Source organism: Hemiscyllium ocellatum, chromosome 47, assembly GCF_020745735.1.
Source record: "Hemiscyllium ocellatum isolate sHemOce1 chromosome 47, sHemOce1.pat.X.cur, whole genome shotgun sequence".
NCBI classification, from domain to species: domain Eukaryota; kingdom Metazoa; phylum Chordata; class Chondrichthyes; order Orectolobiformes; family Hemiscylliidae; genus Hemiscyllium; species Hemiscyllium ocellatum.
This window is the reverse complement of record NC_083447.1, coordinates 20790198-20810691: the sequence shown is the minus strand read 5'-3', so window position 1 is coordinate 20810691 and position 20494 is coordinate 20790198. Positions and strand designations below refer to the sequence as shown.

Sequence of the window (20494 nt, the reverse complement as noted above, 5' to 3'; positions counted from 1 at the left end):
TATGTAAAGTAAAAATTAACAACTTTATTTCTTAAAGTATAACGAAGAATAATTAGCCAAACTCTATTTATAATTTCTTTCTGTAATCTATCTTTTACCTTCCCTTCTACATTACTAGTCCGATAAAACTCGCAATTAAGATTTACAAAACACCACTTCTTATCTCAAAACCAGGCAGCTATAGGTTCTTGTCTTCTGATCTTCCTGTGTCGTCCTTTCTCCTTGTTAGGAATTTATGCATCACAGGTTACTGATCAAAAAGGTACTTTTAAGAGAGATTTTTTTCCAAGCAGTCTATTACATGCTAGGACTTGGCAGTTCTCCTCTCAAATGTTCAATTTCCCCCCGTCTTATACCCCAGACCATCGGATTGTGTCATTAGCTTTTAAGATTGTCAATATACTCAATTCAAACTTGATTGGAAATTGGTGTTTTTTGGGCATATAATTTAAACTGATTGACGAATTCAAATTTGTTTTTGTCTCCAGGCAGCGAGCTAATTGAGTTGTTTGACCCAGTGTTACATACATTGTTGCCTTTTTGAGAACACTTGGGGCTGTGTCTAGTAGTTCAGCTGCTTTTAACCCTTAAAGGTACACCCACATCTTCACATTACAGCCTTGGTTCCAACATGGACAAAAGAGTTGAATTCCAGAGGTGAAGTGGAGGTGACAGCCCTTGACATCAAGGCTGCATTTGACGGAGTGTGGCATCAAGGAACCCGAGGAGAACTGGAATCAATGGATGTCGGGGTCAAACCACTTATAAGTAGTTAGTTACCTGACACACAGGGAGATGGTCATGGTTATTGGAAATCAGTCATGTCAGAATATCTTCAGCTGCTTCATCAATGACCTTTTCTTCTTCATAATGCCAGAACTGATTACACAATGTTCAGCATCATTCATAACTCCTCAGATACTGAAGCAGTCAGTGTCCAAATGCAATAAGATCTGGACAATATCCAGACTTGCGCTGACCAGTGGCCAGTATATTTCGTGCCACACAAATGCCAGACTATGACCATCATGAATAAGAGACAATCTAACCACCACCCCTTTGGTATTAGTATCACTAAATCCCCCATTATCAACACCCTGGGTGTTACCATTGACTGGAAACTCAATGGAACTCAACACATAAACACAGTAACTACAAGATCAGGTCAGAGACCAGGAATACTGTGGCGAGTGAGGCTCTTAAGGGAGTATATAGAAAGTTAGGTAGGAATTTATAAAGAGAGGTTCTCAAGAGTTGTAAGATCTGGATTAGTCTCAGTGCTACGAGCTAATGATGGTAGGAATAGGAGGATAGAGCAGATGGATGCATAGCTGAGGAGCTAGTAAAGGGGAGAAGGGGTCACATTTCTGGATCATTGAAATCTCTTCTGGGGTAGAAGTGACCTCTACGAGAAGAATGGATTGCAGTTGAATTGGAAGGGACTAATATACTGACAAGGAGATTTGCTAGAGCTGCTCATGAGGATTTAAACTAGTAAGGAGGAGGTGTGGGCCTCTGCGAGATGGTGAGGAAGGAGAGCAATCTGAGACTGGTAGAGTTGGGAAAAGGAGCGAGTCAAACAGTCAGGGCAGGCAGGAACAACGCAGAGAACAAGGTAGGTCTGATAAACTGCATTTCTTTCAATGCAAGAGGCCTAACAGGGAAGGCAGCTGAACTCCGGGCATGGTTTGGAACATGAGACTGGGATATCATAGCATTTAGAGACATGGCTCAGGGATGGACAGGACTGGCAGCTTAATGTTCCTGGATACAAATGCTGTAGGAAAGATAGAAAGGGGGGCAAGAGAGGTTGGGGAGAGGGGTGGGGAGCGGCCTTTTTGATAAGGGATAGCACTATTGCTGTACTTAAGGAGGATATTTCTAGTAATACATCCAGGGAAGTTATTTAGGTTGAACTAAAAATAAGAGAGGAATGATCACCTTTATTGGGATTATGTTGTAGACCCCCCCTAATAGTCGGTGGGAAAATTGAGAAACAAATTTGTGCAGAGATCTCCATTATCTGTAAGAATAATACAGTGATTACGGTAGGGGATTTTAACTTTCCAAACATAGACTGGGACTGCCGTAGTGTTAAGGGTTTAGATGGAGAGGAATTTGTTAAGAGTGTACAAGAAAATTTTCTGATTCAATATGTGGATGTACCGAATAGAGAGGTGACTGAGTTATCAGTGGGGGAGCATTTTGGGGCCAGCGACTATAATTCTATTAGTTTTAAAATAGTAATGGGAAAGGATAGACCGGATCTAAAAATTAAAGTTCTAAATTGGAGGAAGGCCAATTTTGATGGTATTAGGTAAGAACTTTCAAAAGCTGATTGGGGGCAGGTAAAGGTAAAGAGACGGCTGGAAAATGGGAAGCCTTCAAAAATGAGATAATGAGAGTCCAAAGACAGTATATTCCGTTTAGGATGAAAGGGAAGGCTGGTAGGTGTGGAGAATGCTGGATGGCTACAGAAATTGAGGTTTTAGTTAAGAAAAAGAAGAAAACATATGTCAGGTATAGACAACAGAGATTTGAGTGAATCCTTACTATAAGGGCTGTAGAAGCATACTTAACAGGGAAATCAGGAGGGCAAAAAGGGGACATGATGAGATAGCTTTGGCAGACAGGGTTAAGGAGAATCCAAAGGGATTTTGTAAATGCGTTAAAGACAAGAGGGTAGCTGGGGAGAGAATAGGGCCCCTCAAAGATCAGCAAGGAAGCAGAAGATAGGGGAGATACTAAACAAGTATTTTGCATCAGTGTTTACTGTGGAGAAGGGCATGGAAGATACAGAATGTGTGGAAATAGATGGTGACATCTTGAAAAATGTCCATATTATGGAGGAGGAGGTGCTGGATGTTTTGAAACGTACAAAAGTTAATAAATCGCGAGGACCTGATTGGGTGTACCCTAGAACTCTGTGGGAAGCTAGGGAAATGATTCCTGGCCCTCTTATTGAGATATTTGTATCATCGATAGCTTCAGGAAGGTGCCAAATGACTGGAGGTTGGCTAACAAGGCGCCACTATTCATGAAAACGAACCTTCCAGCTCAGCAAGCAAACCTACATCCAGAACTTCAATTCCCCCTCCCACTCTGCCGAGGACATGTAGGTCCTTGGGCCTCTTCCATCGTCACTCCCTTACCATCTGACGCCTGGAGGAAGAATGCCTCGTCTTACGTCTCAGGACCCTCTAACCCATGGCATCAATGTGGATTTCACCAGTTTCCTCATTTCCCCTCCCCCCGACCTTACCCCAGTTCCAACCTTCCTGCTCAGCACCATCCTCATGACCTGTCCCAACTGTCCAATTTGCTTCCCACCGATCTGCTCCATCCTCCCCTCCGACCTATCACCTTCTTCCCCACCTCCATCCACCTATTGCACTCTCAGCTACCTTCCCTTACAGCCCCACCCCAGCCCTCTCCCATTTATCTCTCCACCTCTGAGGCTCCCAGCCTCATTCCTGATGAAGGGCTTTTGCCCAAAATGTTGATTTTCCCCCTCCTTGGATGCTGCCTGACCTGCTGTGCTTTTCCAGCTCCACACTCTTGACTCTGGTTAGGGATAGTCAGCATGGCTTTGTGCATGGGAATTCAAAAGTCTCACCAGCTTGATTGAGTTTTTGGAAGAAGTAACAAAGGGGATTGACGAGGGCAGAGCAGTGGACACGATCTGTATGGACTTCAGTAAGGCATTCGTCAAGGTTCCTCATGGTAGACTGGTTAGCAAGGTTAGATCTCTTGGAGTACAGGGAGAACTAGCCTTTTGGATACAGATCTGCCTCGAAGGTAGAAGACAGAGGGTGGAAATGGAGGATTGCTTTTCAGACTGGAGGCCTGTGACTAGTGGTGTGCCACAAAGATCAGTGCTGAGTCGACAGCTTTTTGTCATTTATATAAATTATTTGGATGTGAAGATAGTAGGTATAGTTAATACGTTTGCAGGTGACCCCAAAATTGGAGGTGTAGTTGGACAGCAAAGAAGGTTATATCAGATTACAATGGGATCTTGATCAGATGGGCCAATGGTTTGATGAGTGACAGATGGATTTTAATTTAGATAAATGTGAAGTACTGTATTTTGGAAAAACAAATCAGGGCAGGACTTATATACATAAGGTAAGGTCCTAGGGAATGTTGCTGAACAAACAGACCTTGGAGTCCTGGAAAGTGGAGTCACAGGTAGGTAGGATAGTGAAGAAGGCGTTTGGTATGCTTTCCTTTATTGATCAGACCGTTGAATATAGGAGTTCGGAGGTCATGTTGTGCTGTACAGGGCACTTTTGTAATATTGCATGCAATTCTGGTCTCCTTCCTATCAGAAGGATGTTGTGAAACTGGAAAGTTCAGAAATGGTTTACAAGGATGTTGCAAGGGTTGAAGGATTAGTGCTATAGGAAGAGGCTGAATAGGCTGGGGCTGTTTTCCCTTGAGCATTGGAAGCTGATGGGTAACTTTATAGAGTTTAATAAGACCATGAGGGACATGGATAGGATAAATAGACAAGATCTTTTTCCTGGGTGGCGGAGTCCAGGACTAGGGGTCATAAATTTAGTCTGAAAGGGAAAAGATATAAAAGGAACCTAAGGGGCAACATTTTCTGCAGAGGATGATCCATGTATGCAATGAGCTACCAGAGGAAGTGGTGGAGGCTGGTATTATTACAATATTGAAAACGCATCTGCCCAAGTATATGGATAGGAAGAGTTTGGAGGGATATGGGCCAAGTGCTGGCAAACGGGAGTGGATTAGGTTAGGATATCTAGTCGAAATGGATAAGTTGGACTGAAGGGTCAGTTTCCGTGCTATACATCTCTTTGACTCTGAGTAACTCAACTCTTTGACTTCTCAAAACCTGTCCACTGTCTACAAGAGCCAAGTGAGGAGTGTGATGGAATACATCCTACTTGCCGGGATGAGTACAACTGCAACAACATTCAAGAAGCTTGACACCATCCAGAACAAAAGCAGCCTTCGTGATTGGCAATGCATCCACAAGCATGCACTCTCTCACCACAGATAGTCAGTTGCAGTAGTGTGCACTACGATCCAATGCAGAGATTCACCAAAGATTGTGCCTTCCAAACCTCCAACCACTTCCATGTAGAAGGACAATACAGCAGATATGTGGGAACACCACATTCAAGTTCTCGTCCAAATCACACCCCATCCTGACTTAGAAATATATCACTGTCCCTTCACTGTCACTGGTCCAAAATCCTGGAATTCCCTCCCTAATGGTATTGTGGGGCAACCTACAGCTGGTGGACTGCAGCAGTTCAAGATGGCAGCTCAACTAGGGATAAGCAATAAATTCTGACTAGCCAGCAACACCCACATCCCACAAAGTAAATTCTTTTTAAAAATTGGCATGGAGGCATCAGAGAAAGAGTTCGACATACTGATGTGCAGAATTTGTTGACGTAAGGGCGTTGTTAGTTTCAAACTTAGTTGAAACTTCACTTAGTTTCAAACAAAACAGAATTAATTTGCTGGATTACAAATTAAACACTAATAAAAGAGAACAGAATATAGAATAGCCAACCTATATGAAAACCCAGCAAATTTATGCCAACATAATGATGATGTTCCAAATACTTGCAACGATCCCCATAAACAATCCTTGACAAAAAAAGGGTAAAATCAAACACTGCCTTTCTGGAGCTATGTCAGAGAGAGGCAGGATCAGCATGGATGTGCTCCTTTGGGTCCAGCAGCTTCTCAACTCTGCTTGCTAAAACCAAACTAAACCAGAGAGAAGCTGAGCTGGGAGAACTGGCCATTCCCTTTTCAATTTGTAAGTGACTTTCTTAAATCTGGAAAGCCTTTTTACTTGAGGCAGTACCTGTTAGCTATAACCAAATTGCCCCGGAAACCCTTCAAACCTTGACCTCCCGGAGTCTCTGTTTTTATGTACCCTCTTGGGGAAAAAAAACAAGAACAACATAACCTTGTTAAAGGAGCAGCATCTTCACAGCATAGGGGAATGAAAGTGAGCCATTTGCTGAGGATTGACCATTCAATCTCAAGTGAAAAGGAGATCTGGAAAAGGTTGGAGACAAGGTCAGGATACTGAGTGATTAAGGAGGTTTGTATCTGCAAGAGACATTTGCTGCTGCTGTTTGGGTCAGTTCAAACTACCTTCCCGGGGCACTTGGAACCTGAGAGTTAGGCCAAATCGAAAGAAAGTAAAGTTGGTAACATGGATTCTTAGCACCTTTTCAAATTCTAGATAAGAAGGACAAAGCTGAGCAGAGAGTCTGCTTTAATATTAGAATGATGGCTAAAAGACAAAGTTAAGGGCATGCTATCTGAATGCACACAGCAGTCACAAGGTTAATGAGTTAAAGGCAAAAATAAAGATGCATGGGTATGATCCTATGTACATGGCGTAACCATGACTGCATGGTGACCAAGATTGGGAATTGAATTTTCAAAGATATCCAACGTTTAGGAAAGGCAGGCAAAAAGGAAAAGCTTTTGGAGTTGCTGAAAGTAAGGGGTGGGGTCATGGAGGATTTTGAATTAAAAGATCAGTGTGTCATGTTTTTGGGTAGAACTAAGTAACAACAATAGGCAGCAGACATTACTTAGAGTTATTTGTAGGCCACCAAATAGTAATGATAATGCAGAGTATGGTTGTAATCAGAAGATGAAAAAGTATGAAGCAGGGGCTATGCAGTTAACTGTAGGTGATTTCCAGAGTTGGAGTTGTGTAAAAGCCTCCTAACAGTAGTCAGGAAATAGAAAAGATGTGTAGGAAAGACAAAGTCACACATCATGGGGGATTTCAAAAGGCAGGTGGACTGGAAGAATCAGGTTGGTAGTGGATTGCAAGCCAAGGAATTAATGGATTGTCTGCAAGGTGGCTTTTTGGAGCAGTTTGTGGTGGAGCCCACTAGGGACCAGGCAACACTGGACTTAGTGTTGTGCAATGAGGCAGACATGGTAAGGGAGCTTAAGGTGAAGGAATCCTTTGGAGGCAGTAATCATAATATGGTTGAATTTACTCTACAATTTGAGAGGGAGAACGTAGAATCAGAGGCAACTACTTCAGCTGAATAAAAGCAACTACAGAGGCATGAGGGAGGAGCTGAGGTAGAATTGACTGGGAGAGGAGCTTAGCAGGAAACAGTAATTCAGGAAACACAGCAGAGGTTCATCCCGAGGGAAAAAGAAGCATGGTTAAGGGTAAATGAGGCAGCTATGGTTGACCAGGGAAGTCAGGGATAGCGTAACAGCAAAAGAGAAAGCATATAATGTGGTTAAGGGTAGTGGGCATCCAGTGGATTGGGAAGTTTACAAAGACCAACTGAGGGCAACAAAAAAAAAGATTAAATGGGAGGGTTTAAACTAACTCCGCCGGGGCATGGGAACCTGGACTGTAGCTTTAGGGTACAGGACCTTGAGTGTAGGGAGGTTATGAACAAGGCAGCAATCTCGAAGGAGGGTGCCTGTAAGCAGAAAGGTGGCTTGAAGTGTGTATACTTCAATGCCAGAAGTATAAGAAATAAGGTAGGTGAACTTGCAGCGTGGGTTGGTACCTGGGACTTCGATGTTGTGGCCATTACAGAGACGTGGGTAGAACAGGGGCAAGAATGGCTGTTGCAGGTTCCAGGGTTTAAATGTTTTAGTAGGGTAAGACATGGGGGTAAAAGAGGGGGAGGTGTGGCATTACTTGTCAAGGATAGTATTACAGCGGTGGAAAGGACGATGGAGGAAGACTTGCCATCTGAGGTAGTTTGGGCTGAGGTTAGAAATAGGAAAGGTGAGGTCACCCTGTTAGGTGTTTTCTACAGGCCTCCTAATAGTCCGAGAGAAGTAGAGGATAGTATTGCGAGGATGATTCAGGAGAAGAGTGAAAGTAGCAGGGTGGTTGTAATGGGGGACTTTAACTTCCCAGATATTGACTGGGAAAGCTATAGCTCAAGGTCGTTAGATGGGTTGGTGTTTGTCCAATGTGTGCAGGAGGGTTTCCTGACACAATATGTAGACAGGCCAACAAGAGGTGAGGCTATACTGGATTTGGTTCTAGGTAATGAACCAGGCCAGGTGTTAGACTTGGAGGTAGGTGAGCACTTCGGGGACAGTGACCACAACTCGGTGACTTTTACTTTAGTGATGGAGAGGGATAAGTGTGCACTGCAGGGCAAGAGTTATAGCTGGGGGCAGGGAAATTATGATGCGGTGAGGCATGACTTAGGATGTGTGGATTGGAAAAGCAGGCTTCAAGAGAAGAATACTAATGATATGTGGAGATTGTTCAAGGAACAGCTACTGAGTGTCCTTGATAAGTATGTACCAGTCAGGCATGGAGTTAAGGGTCTTGTGAGGGAGCCGTGGTTTAATAAGGAATTGGAATCCCTTGTGAAAGGGAAGAAGGCGGCTTATGTAAAGATGAGGCGTGAAGGTTCAGTTGGGGCGATTGAGAGTTATAAGGTAGCCAGGAAGGATCTAAAGAGAGAGCTAAGAGCAGCGAGAAGGGGACATGAAAAGTCCTTAGCTGGTAGGATTAGGGAAAATCCAAAGGCTTTCTATAGGTATGTCAGGAATAAAAGGATGACTAGGGTAGGTATCGGTCCAGTCAAGGATAGTAGTGGGAAGTTGTGCGTGGAGGCGGAGGAGATTGGAGAGACACTAACTCAATACTTTTCATCAGTATTCACTCAGGAACAGGACACTGTTGCTGGTGTGAATATTGAGTCACAAGTGATTAGAATGGATGGCATTGAAGTATGTAGGGAAGAGGTTTTGGGAATACTGGAAAGGATGAAAATAGATAAGTCTCTTGGGCCTGATGGCATTTATCCTAGGATCCTCTAGGAAGCTAGGGAGGAGATAGCAGAGCCATTGGCCTGGATTTTTATGTTGTCATTGTCAACGGGAATAGTACCAGAAGACTGGAGGATAGCGAATGTGGTCCCCTTGTTCAAGAAGGGGAGTAGGGATAGCCCGAGTAACTATAGGCCAGTGAGTCTGACTTCTGTGGTGGGCAAAGTCTTAGAGAGAATTGTAAGGGATAAGATTTATGAACATCTGGATAGGAATAACGTGATCAAGGATAGTCAGCATGGTTTTGTGAAGGGCAGGTTGTGCCTCACAAACCTTATTGAGTTCTTTGAGCAGGTGACTAAGGAGGTGGATGAGGGTAAAGCAGTAGATGTTGTGTATATGGATTTTAGTAAGGCGTTCGATAAGGTACCCCATGGTAGGCTAATGCAAAAACTACGGAGGTATGGCATTGAGGGTGCATTAGAGGTTTGGATTAGAAATTGGCTGGCTGGAAGGAGACAGAGGGTAGTAGTTGATGGTATAGGTTCATCTTGGAGTGCAGTTACTAGCGGTGTACCTCAAGGATCTGTTTTGGGACCATTGCTTTTTGTTATCTTTATAAATGATCTAGAGGAGGGGCTTGAAAGCTGGGTGAGTAAGTTTGCGGATGACACAAAAGTCGGTGAAGTTGTGGATAGTGAGGAAGGATGTGGCAGGTTACAGCGGGATATAGACAAGTTGCAAAGCTGGGCAGAAAGGTGGCAAATGGAATTCAATGTAGCTAAGTGTGAAGTCATTCACTTTGGTAGGAGTAACAAGAAGATGGATTACTGGGCTAATGGTAGGCTACTTGGTAGTGTGGATGAGCAGAGGGATCTTGGTGTCCATGTACACAGATCTCTGAAAGTTGCCACCCATGTAAATAGTGCTGTGAGGAAGGCATATGGTGTACTGGGCTTTATTGGCAGAGGAATTGAGTTTCGGAGTCCTGAGGTCATGTTGCAGTTGTATAAGACTCTGGTGCGGCCTCATCTGGAGTATTGTGTGCAGTTTTGGTCGCCTTACTATAGGAAGGATGTGGAGGCATTGGAACGAGTGCAGAGGAGGTTTATCAGGATGTTGCCTGGTATGGTAGGAAAATCGTATGAGGAAAGACTGATGCACTTGGGGCTGTTCTCATTGGAGAAAAGAAGGTTTAGGGGAGATTTGATAGAGGTGTACAAGATGATTAGGGGTTTAGATAGGGTAGACACTGAGAACCTTTTACCGCTAATGGAGTCAGCTGTTACAAGGGGACACAGCTTTAAATTAAGGGGTGGAAGGTATAGGACAGATGTTAGGGGTAGATTCTTTACACAGCGGGTTGTGAGTTCATGGAATGCCCTGCCAGTAGCAGCGGTGAACTCTCCCTCTTTATGGTCATTTAAGCGGGCATTGGATAGGCATTTGGAAGTTATTGGGCTAGTGTAGGTTAGGTAGGATTCGGTCGGCGCAACATTGAGGGCCGAAGGGCCTGTACTGCGCTGTATTTTTCTATGTTCTATGTTCTATGTAAGTTAGCCAGTAATATAAAGGAAGACTAATAGTTACTTTAGATATATAAGGGACAAAAGTGGATATTGGGCTGCTGGAAAATGACGCTCAAGAGATAGTGGGGACCAGCGAAATAGCTGAGGAATTGCATAATTATTTTGTGTCAGTCTTCACAGTGGAAGACACGAGTAATGTCCCAAAAATTCAAGCATGAGGGGGCAGAGCTGAGTATGGTAGCCATCACCAAGGAGACAGTGCTGGAAAATTTGAATGGCCTGCAGGTGGATAAATCACCTGGACTAGATGGACTACACTCGAGAGTTCGCAGGAAGATAGCTAAAGAGATAGTGGAGGTGTTAGTGGTGACCTTTCAGGAATTGCTAGAATGAGGCAGAGTCCCAGAGGACTGGAAAATTGTTTAACATGACACCCCAGTTTAAAAAGAGAGTGAGGTGAAAGATGGAAAATTACAGACTGATTAGCTTAACCTCGGTTGTAGGTAAGACCCTGGAATCCATTGTGAAGGATGAGATTTCTGTGTTCTTGGAAGTGTGTGGTAAAATAAGAGCAAAGTCAGCATGGTTTCATCCACGGGAGGTCATGCCTGACAAATCTGCTAGAATTCTTTGAGGAAGTAATAAGCAGGTAAGACCAAGGAGAGTCCATGGATGTTATGGCTTTTATATTGGGAGGACTTGAATGTGAAAGGATGTACTTCTAAGGCTCTATAAAGTTCTGGTCAGACCACATTTGGTGGATTGTGCACAGTTTTGAGCCTCATGTCTGAGGAAGGATGTGGTGGCCCAGGAGCATGTTCAGAGAATGTTCACAAGAATGAAAAGCTTACCATATGAGGAATGTTTGAGGACTCTGGGTCTATATTCAATGGAGTTTAGAAGGATGAGGGAGTATCTAATTGAAACATACAGAACACTAAATGGCCTGATCAGAGTGGATGTTGGGAAGATGTTTCCACTGGTAGGGGAAACTAGGACCTAATAGCACAGCATTAGAGTAAAGGAAAGACCTTTTACACTAGAGATAAGGAGAAACGTCTTCAGCCAGAGAATGGTGAATCTATGGAATTCACTGCCACAGAAGGTTGTGGAGGCCAGTCACTGAGTATATTTAAGACTGAGATAGGTTCTTGAGTATCGAGGGTTACGAGGCAAAAGCAGGAGAATGGGGTTGAGAAACTTAACTGCCATGATTGAATAGCAGAACAAACTCGATGGGCTGAATGGCCTAATTTCTGCTCCTATGTCTTGTGGTCTTATGCATGTATCTGGATAAACGAAGAGTTCTAGTTGTGCAGACAAGATTCTGAAGTGCCTTAGGATGGCTTCCTAGGGAAGTATGTTGAACCAAGTAGAGAGCATGCTATTTTAATTCCAGTATTATATCATGATAAAAGCTAATTAATGGTCGTCTTATAAAAGAACCGATATGGATGAGTGATGTGACAGAATTTTCCATTGTTTGAAAGTGAAGTAGGTAATTCTGAAGCAGCTGTGTAAGTAAGCTGCACCGTGATCAGAAAAGAGCAATTGCAGCCCAGGTGAAGATATAGTTCGGGGTATTTGAAGGCAGTGTGGGAATAGAACTTGTAAATCTTTCTTTTCTTCATTTCTCTGCTTCCCCTCACAGGCAAGTTGCAAGTCCTTGCAATTGCATGCTGAAATTAACCCTTTTATAGACGGTCATGGATCGGAGTTGGAGTCATCTTTCGATGGGATAAAACACCTTAGGAATGAAGAGATGAATCAAACTGTAGAGAGAGAATATATTAGAAGTGAATGGGATATAGAATCAATGAGTTCAAGTGCTGAGAAATCTCTTGCTTTGGAGGTGAAAGATACAGCGCCAAATAATGGAAGAAGCCACTTCTGTAAACGGTCAGCCTCAGTAATTGACCTGGTACAAGGAGGTAAGATTTCATCCTAGAGGTATTCTATAATTAATATCCCCTTGGTATGATCCTCCCAAGTGAATGTCCTTAATAAAATAATTTATTCTCATTTCTTTCTTTCTGAAGGTTTATTGCAAGTACATAAACTAAATATGTGTTTACATTTCTTTCTTGCTCATTTTCAATTAGAAGAACGGGCATCATCTGATTCATTCATAGCAGCAGCTCAGTCCAGTCTGCAGAATGTGCATGTGAGTGAGGCAACCAAACAAAGACACTCACTGTGTAGTAAAATGGACATGCTTGCTGCAACACTCAGTAAAGAGATGTCTAAGAACAAACTTGGCAAACCTCGCTCCTACATGCACCCAACTGCCAGTTTCAAGGCTAAAATGTCACGAAGCGCATCAATGGGAGAAAACCTGCATTTGAAAGCCTTAGGACAGTCCAGAGGTACGAGTTTGCCCAATTCCAGAGCGGTGTCAACTGTAGATTTAACAGAGTCAATGAAAGGCTCCACTTCAAGTGAAGATAATCCGAATGAAAACTTTAAAGAAAAGAATCCACCAAAAGAGACATTACAGACATTGTCTTATGGAAACCATCAAGCTAGAGCTAACTTGACATTGAACCTTTCCAAAATACACACTGACAGACTGCTAATGCCTCCTCCAATAGCTAATGGTTTTGCTGTAACAAAGGTCAAACAAAAGCTGCGTGCTGGTCAGGATTCTACACGGCTATCCACCTCAGCAGTCACACCCACACAGCCAGCAAGCTTGGCTAAAACTGATCAAAGCATTTGTGAAAAACACGAGGAGAATGGGAGTATCCCAAACATGAACTCCTTTACTATTCTAAAGAAAGCTACTGGTAATTTAGAGCACTGTAACAGTTCTTCAGATGGCACTGAGCACACTTTGGAAAAATTTCACTCATGCAATTCAATTCCTTTACAACCGCAGCATGACAGCATCAGTCCCAACAGAGATGCTGTAAGCAGTAATTCCATAACTATCCCAGAAGGAAATGGCTTTCAGATGGATGTTGCTGCATCGCTCAGAGGGAACACGGGGATTGAAGAGAAACCTATCAATGAAGCAGGTATGTAATTTTTTTAATGTATATTCAACGTTTGAAGCATCTCTGAACCACAGAAGTTTCCTTTAGTGTTTCTTGAAACCAATAAATAGAATAAGTCTTAATAAAAATTTCAATAACGAAGTTTTGTTTAATTCTTGGCTAGCTTCATTTTTGTTGGTTGCTTTTGAATCTGGTTTGTCATCTCCCGACCCTTCTATTTAATAGCCTTTTTACTGCAATGTCATTCTACCATTTAAATTATCTGAACTGCAGAAGTTACAGTTATCTACACAGTTCAAGGATGAATGTTTCTATTAAGATGCTGCCAGACCATCCTTTCTACCACTGTCTGCCCTGCAGTCCAAAAATGCACTTGTGTATAACCTTAAGATACTTGAATGTTGTGCAAACCTTGTTTAGTTTGCAACTGTCCTGATGCTTAAACATAATTAAGCGAAATGTTTAAACTTCACCTGAAGTTGGTTAAGTGGATATTCTGGCCAGAATTACCATGGACTTCAATACTTTCAACAATGAATAACGGAATTGCCTTTAAATTCTTTATAATTTATTCTAGTGGGAATGGAGGGAAATATGGAGGATGCAAAGAGTTAATTCCCATCTGTTCTGGGATTAATCTCCCAATAGCTCAATTGAACATCTGGAAAAGAGCTCAACTGAAAAAAAAATCAAACTCGGCTTGTATTTCCAGTGCAGGGATAGTCACAAATGTTTTGGTTGAGGCTGACTTCATCTTAGCCAGCATTTGATTCCAGGTGCACTTAGATACGCCGTAAGATTGCCATTCTTACTTTTAATGCAGGTTTAGTTAGCAGTTAGGAAGGTAAGTGTAATGTTAGAATTCAACTCGAGAGGTCTAGAATACAAGAGCAGAGATATACAGCCTCTGCAGTACAAGGCTCTGGTCAGACCACATTTGGAATATTGTGACCAGCTTTGGGCCTATTGTAGGAGCTGCAGAAGAGGTTTACAAGTATGATCCATGGGATGAAAAGCTTGTCATTTGAGAAGCAGTTGAGGACATTGGGTCTGTACTTGATAGACTTTAGAATAATTGGGGTGGTGGGGGATTCTGAGTGAAACTTACCGAATACTGACGAGCCTGGATAGAGTGGATGTGAACAGTGTTTTCCCTAGTTGGAGATACTAGGACTTGAGGGCACAGCCTCCGTGAAGGGACCATCCGTTAGAGCTGAAGTGAGGATGGATGTCAGCCAGCAGATGGTTAATCTGTGGATCCCATTGTCGCGGAAGTTTGTGGAGGCTAAGTCATTGAGTGCATTTAAGATATATAGATTCTTGATTAGTCAGGAGATCGAGGATTATGGGGAGAGACAGGAGAATGGGGTTGAGAAACCCATCAGTCATGATTGAATGGTGGTGTGGACCTGATGGGTCAAATAGCTTAATTCTACTCCTGTATCTTATAGGCTTGTAGTCTAATGACATGTATGCCTCAGAAATCGACACAAATTGAAACACTAAGTCAGCATCAAATCACATGAAAGTGTTTTGTGTATTGCAAAGATTCTGTTTCTCGTGTGTTTCCACTAGTGTGTTTTTTTAAGTTTTATAACTGACTATAGATCAAAATATTTTAGAGTTCCGACCACTTTTATGTTAGAGATGCTAGTAATCCGAACATTAATTTCAGATTAGATTATGAAAACTCCTTCCCTCAAAGAGGAATGATTGGTATAACATCTCGATCAGGTCTGTAGTTGCAAGTGTTAGCAGCCGTGGATTTGCTTCACCCAATTAGACATTTGACATATGAAAAACAGAATTGTAGGTGGTGAAAACTGAAGCACAGGCAGAAATTGCTGGAGAAATAGCAACATTAAAGTTTCAAGTCCACTGATCTTCCTTCAGAATTATTCTGAACTCCGCTTTCTCTCCACAGATCCTGCCAGAACCACTGATTTTCTCCACCTATTTCTGTCTTTGTTTCAGTCATTCATCATGTGTTATCCTCAATATTGAATGTCTGACATCACAACTAATGTATGATCTATCACCTGGAATTTATTTGCATAATTAGGATTGACCACTCTTATAGGGACATAAAGAAGGAATCTTTCATAGCTAATTTCATACGCCTGTTTCCCACCCCCACCCCCACCCCAGTTTAATATTGCAATGTATATTTGTAACAATTCAGATTCTGAATTATTTCTGATCGATAAATTGCATTTGTTATGTTTTCTTATGCTACTTGGGCTATTAGCATGTTATGGAACTGTGGGAATTTATGTTTGAATGTTTTTCTTAATTTTTGCAGATCTCGCAGTCAGCGTCGAGAACTGTGAGTATGTTGTTACAGAACTTCAGGACACTTTGCAGAAGGCCTTACAGCTGTACAACAAGGTAGATGCACATTTACTAACTTCAATATTTTTTTCCTATTTCAAGCTACCTTTTTTCTTCACTGTTTCTTATGCAAATTAACTTGCAGGAAGCTGCCTGAATAGTTAACCCTACCTCATTAAGACAAGTTGAATTTGCTTTCACAAGCTGTGTTGCAGGTAACCAACAGGGTACATTTAAAGGGAAGGTTGAAGTATTAAAGGAAAAGAACGTTATTTGATCGGGTCAGGTAAAGAATGGTGGAAAAAAGAACAGTGTGAAACCTAAACACTAATATAGACCTACTGGGCTGAGTTGTCTGTTTCTTTGCCTGAAAGATCCTGCAGAATATTTGCAACAAAGTAGGTCTGTGTACAATATTCCAAGAGGTTTTGAAGCAATATTCTAACACTTGGTAGAATGGGCTATATTAGTTAATATTTTGCAGCCATATGGATTTTGCCATTTACATCAGTTTCAATATCTGGAAATAAAACCAGTTCATACATGAGCAATTTCCTAATCAAGTACTCAAAGTGCATTTAACAATTGAATATCTGTCTGATGTATCAGATGAGTCAAAAAGTCACAGTTGTTCAGCATGGAAACAGACCCTTCAGTCCAACTCGCCCATGCCAACCAGATATCCTAAATTCATCTAGTCCCATTTGCCAGTGTTTGTCTTAAACCCTTCTTATTAATCCAGATGCCTTTTAAATGTAATAACTAGCTACTTCCACCATTTCCTGGTACCATGTTCCTTATACACGCCACCCTCTGACAAATGTGCCTCTTAAGTCCCTTTTTAAATCTTTCTGTCTCACCTTAAACCTATTTTTTGAACCCCTACACCTTGGGAGGGGAAGGGCCCTTGACTATTCACCCTGTTGAGCTGAATGGTCTAATTATTAAATTGAAACAAAGGATGGAAAGTACTGGAAAACTGAAACAAAAACAGAAATAGCTGGAGAAACTCAACAGGTCTGGCAGCATTTGAACTGAAGAAGTATCACTGGACCTCTGAAACGTTAACTCTGATTTCCTTCCACAGATGCTGCCAGACCTGCTGAATTTCTCAAGCAATTTCTGTTTTTGTTTCAGATCTAATTATTCTGATTTAGTTTCAGTATCTCAAAGGTAGAAGGGGAAAAGATTACCTGTTTTTTTTGCTTTAGCTTACTACTGCAGAATGTTCATGCGTTACCGTTACTTGAAGGTGAAACTTAGCTAAGCTACAATAAGTCTGGCTCATGTGGCCTTCCCCCTTCTTGTGGCTAACTATCAGGTAACAGATCTTGTCTAAGGAACTATAAGTCAGGCAGGAAGGAAACCTTTTTTTAAAAATCATTGCTCTAATCCAATCTTTCTTCACAGGTGCTTTCCAGTGAAGATACACCAGAGCTCAAGTCCAAGATGATGGCCATTTTCTGTGATGCATTTTCCTCTGCGAGGAAGCATTTGAACTCCATAGAATGTTTGCCAATTTCTCTCTTTACCCCAGAAGCTCCAGAGAATGACAAGGTGACAGCTTTGCTAGAGCACTATTCAGAAATGTTGATAAAAATGGTGGCACAAAATCTGCAGTTGCAACATTGAAACAATACATTTGCAGAGCAAGAAGGGAATGTTTAAATGTAACTTTGTCCACGAAATAGTGCAGCATTCTATTTAGTGTTTTCTTTAGTGAAAGAGCTGTAATCAATATTACCAGAATTATAGTCACCAGTTTATTTGAATGTTACGAATTTTGCAGTATTATATGATGTCCCTCCATTTTTGTATGTACATTGTTATCTGTGCATTGATTTTCTTAAACCTCTTGCCTTAAATCTTTTGAAATAAAGTTTTTTTTTGCTAATTATCATTTGAGTTCTGACAGCCACTTCCAAAGAATGAAAGTAACAATTCGCAGGTAGACAGCCAGACATTTTTAATACAACCAGTTGGAATGAAAGTCTGATGAGAATTCTCATCAGCAAATTGACCATTTTAAATCTAACTATGCAAGCGCACATTCTCCCAAGTTTCACATCTTGAAGAAACCTTGATGAATGCCAATTTCATGTTTGCTATGGTTTATTTGGGAATATGTTTGCGATGCTGTCATTTACTCCTTTGCAACTTTGTTCTAACAATCCAGATGTGTCAATTCTCCATCCAATCCAGGAATTGTGAGAAGTGGTCTGTAAGTCAAATTGTCCCCAAAGTTGGAGTAGCTGCTACCATTATACAAGCTTCCTGAACATGGCTTAGTGGCAAATAAAAACGTTATCTGCATGGTGGCCGATGTTAAAGGCCTGAACTGGTACTCTTAAAATGATGGCAAAGCTATCTGTGTGCATTGACATTGCTGGACTGAAATTGATCAGCATAAATGTAGAATACCTTAGCAATCGAGAAGTCTCTATCTCATTCAGAGCTTCTCCTGCTACTGAAGCCTCCTTCATCAATCAGTGAATTAGCAACCTTCCATTTTAACACTTGAACTATTACATATAAATCCAGGAGTTTCCCATGCACTGAGATAGCATAGGCAACTACACAAAGGAAAGCTTTCCCCCCTTTGCTTTACAGAAGTGCACATGGCTGTGGTCATGTGTTTGAGGTGGACTAGTGAACCTGATGATGTGATTCCTGCTCTCATTCCTAATGCCCTAGTTTTTACTGGCACAATCTGCAGTCATGAGCCACAGTGTGGGTGCTAGAATCTTTTAAAAGAAAGCTCAAAAATTTATTACACATATCCCCTGAGCCAACCCACACCCCCCCCCACAAACCCCTCTCGCTCTTCATGCTGAATGATGCCACACACCCTGTATAATGAGTTCTGCTACCTATTACAGACTTGGATGAGATCTCAGATTTCCATGACTGTTGAAACAGGTGCGCTGAGCGGAAGGCTTTGCTTGATTGACACTTCAAGTGTCTCCAAGATGAAGTGTCCAATTTTGATTATTGATTACACAAAGGTATGTTTATTTGACACTGGGATTGATATAGCAGCGTTTTAAAAAGAGCCATTCATGACTTTATATTAAAGCATCTCTGCACATTGTTTTATTGTGAAGTTTATTGGTCTGTACTGTTTACTAGGCAGTGAGCATTGATATGCTGTGAGGAGTCTTTGGTGGGTAGTTGGAAACAAGAGGAGTGTGTGGCTGACGTCAAATACAGTATCTAAAGAACTAGGACCAAGTCATAGAGAACAGAAGTGGACTTATTTAAGCAGCTAGCCTCATCACTGAACAGCTCCTGTGGTTATCTCTGATCTGCACAGGAGTGGAGTCTGGTGGGTAAGTTACTGGAGGGGATACCGAGGAGCCGAAGTTACATGAATTTAGAAAGGCAAGAACTGATTAGGAATCGTCAACATGGCTTTGTGCATGGGAAATCCAGTCTCACTAAATTGATTTTGAGCTTTTTCCAAAAGTGACAAAGATGATTGATGAAGTCAGAGCAGTGGATATTGTCCATATGGTTTCCAGGAAAGGCCAGCTATTTGGATACAAAATTGGCTTGAAGGTGGTAGTGGAGGGTTAGTTTTCAAACTTGAGATCTGTGACCAGTTGGTGTGTCACAAGGCTCAGTGCTGGGTCCATTGCTTGTTGTCATTTATGTAAATGATTTTGGAAGTGAATATCGGAGGTATGGTGAGTAAGTTTGCAGATGACACCAAAGTTGCTGGTATTACGGACATTCATTCATTCTTAAATGAATACAGAGACTGGGCCTCCACTGCCCTCTGGGGCAGAGCATTCCACACAGCCACCACTCTCTGGGTGAAGAAGTTTCTCCTCATCTCTGTCCTAAATGGTCTACCCCGTATTTTTAAGCTGTGTCCTCTGGTTCGGCACTCACCCATCAGCGGAAACATGTTTCCTGCTGCCAGAGTGTCCAATCCTTTCATAATCTTATATGTCTCAATCAGTCTTCTAAACTCAAGGGTATACAAGCCCAGTTGCTTCAGTCTTTCAGTGTAAGGTAATCCCATCATTCCAGGAATTGACCTTGTGAACCTACGCTGCACTCCCTCAATAGCCAGAATGTCTTTCCTCAAATTTGGAGACCAGAACTGCACACAGTACTCCAGGTATGGTCTCACCAGGGCCCTGTACAGCATGCTATTAGCCTTCTTCACTACCTGCTGTACCTGCATGCTTGCCTTCATTGACTGGTGTACAAGAACACCCAGATCTCTCTGTACTGCCCCTTTACCTAACTTGATTCCATTGAGGTAGTAATCTGCCTTCCTGTTCTTGCCACCAAAGTGGATAACCATACATTTATCCACATTAAACTGCATCTGCCATGCATCTGCCCACTCGCCTAACTTGTCCAGGTCACCCTGTAATCTCCTAACATCCTCATCACATTTCACCCTGCCACCCAGCTTTGTATCATCAGCAAATTTGCTAATGTTATTGCTGATACCATCTTCTATGTCATTAACGTATATTGTAAAAAGCTGCGGTCCCAGCACGAATCCCTACGGTACCCCACTGGTCACTGCCTGCCATTCTGAAATGGACCCTTTTATCACTACCCTTTGTTTCCTATCAGCCAACCAATTTTCAGTCCAATCTAGTACTTTGCCCCCAATACCATGCGCCCTAATTTTACTCACTAACCTCCTCTGTGGGACTTTATCAAAAGCTTTCTGAAAGTCCAAGTACACTACATCTACTGGATCTCCCTCGTCCATCTTCAGAGTTACATCCTCAAAAAATTCCAGAAGATTAGTCAAGCATGATTCCCCCTTTATAAATCCATGCTGATTCTGTCCTATCTTGTTACTACTATCCAGATGTGCCATAATTTCAT

The 20494-nt window shown here is 42.0% G+C and overlaps 1 protein-coding gene across 3 annotated transcripts in view; it reads left to right on the top strand.

The window, feature by feature from the left end:
* The window catches only part of LOC132836766 (mitogen-activated protein kinase-binding protein 1-like), a 172255-nt gene extending 154767 nt beyond the window's left edge, over positions 1 to 17488 (top strand). For 2 of the 3 annotated variants that reach the window (XM_060856218.1, XM_060856220.1), the window contains exons 28-31: positions 11962 to 12241; positions 12413 to 13327; positions 15609 to 15694; positions 17048 to 17488. In XM_060856218.1, coding sequence (XP_060712201.1) covers positions 11962 to 12241; positions 12413 to 13327; positions 15609 to 15694; positions 17048 to 17269 — 1503 coding nt within the window. In that variant the 3' untranslated portion in view covers positions 17270 to 17488. The remainder of the gene's footprint in view (positions 1 to 11961; positions 12242 to 12412; positions 13328 to 15608; positions 15695 to 17047) is intronic. The other variant, XM_060856219.1, reaches the window with a different exon arrangement.
* Positions 17489 to 20494: the final 3006 nt, after the last annotated feature.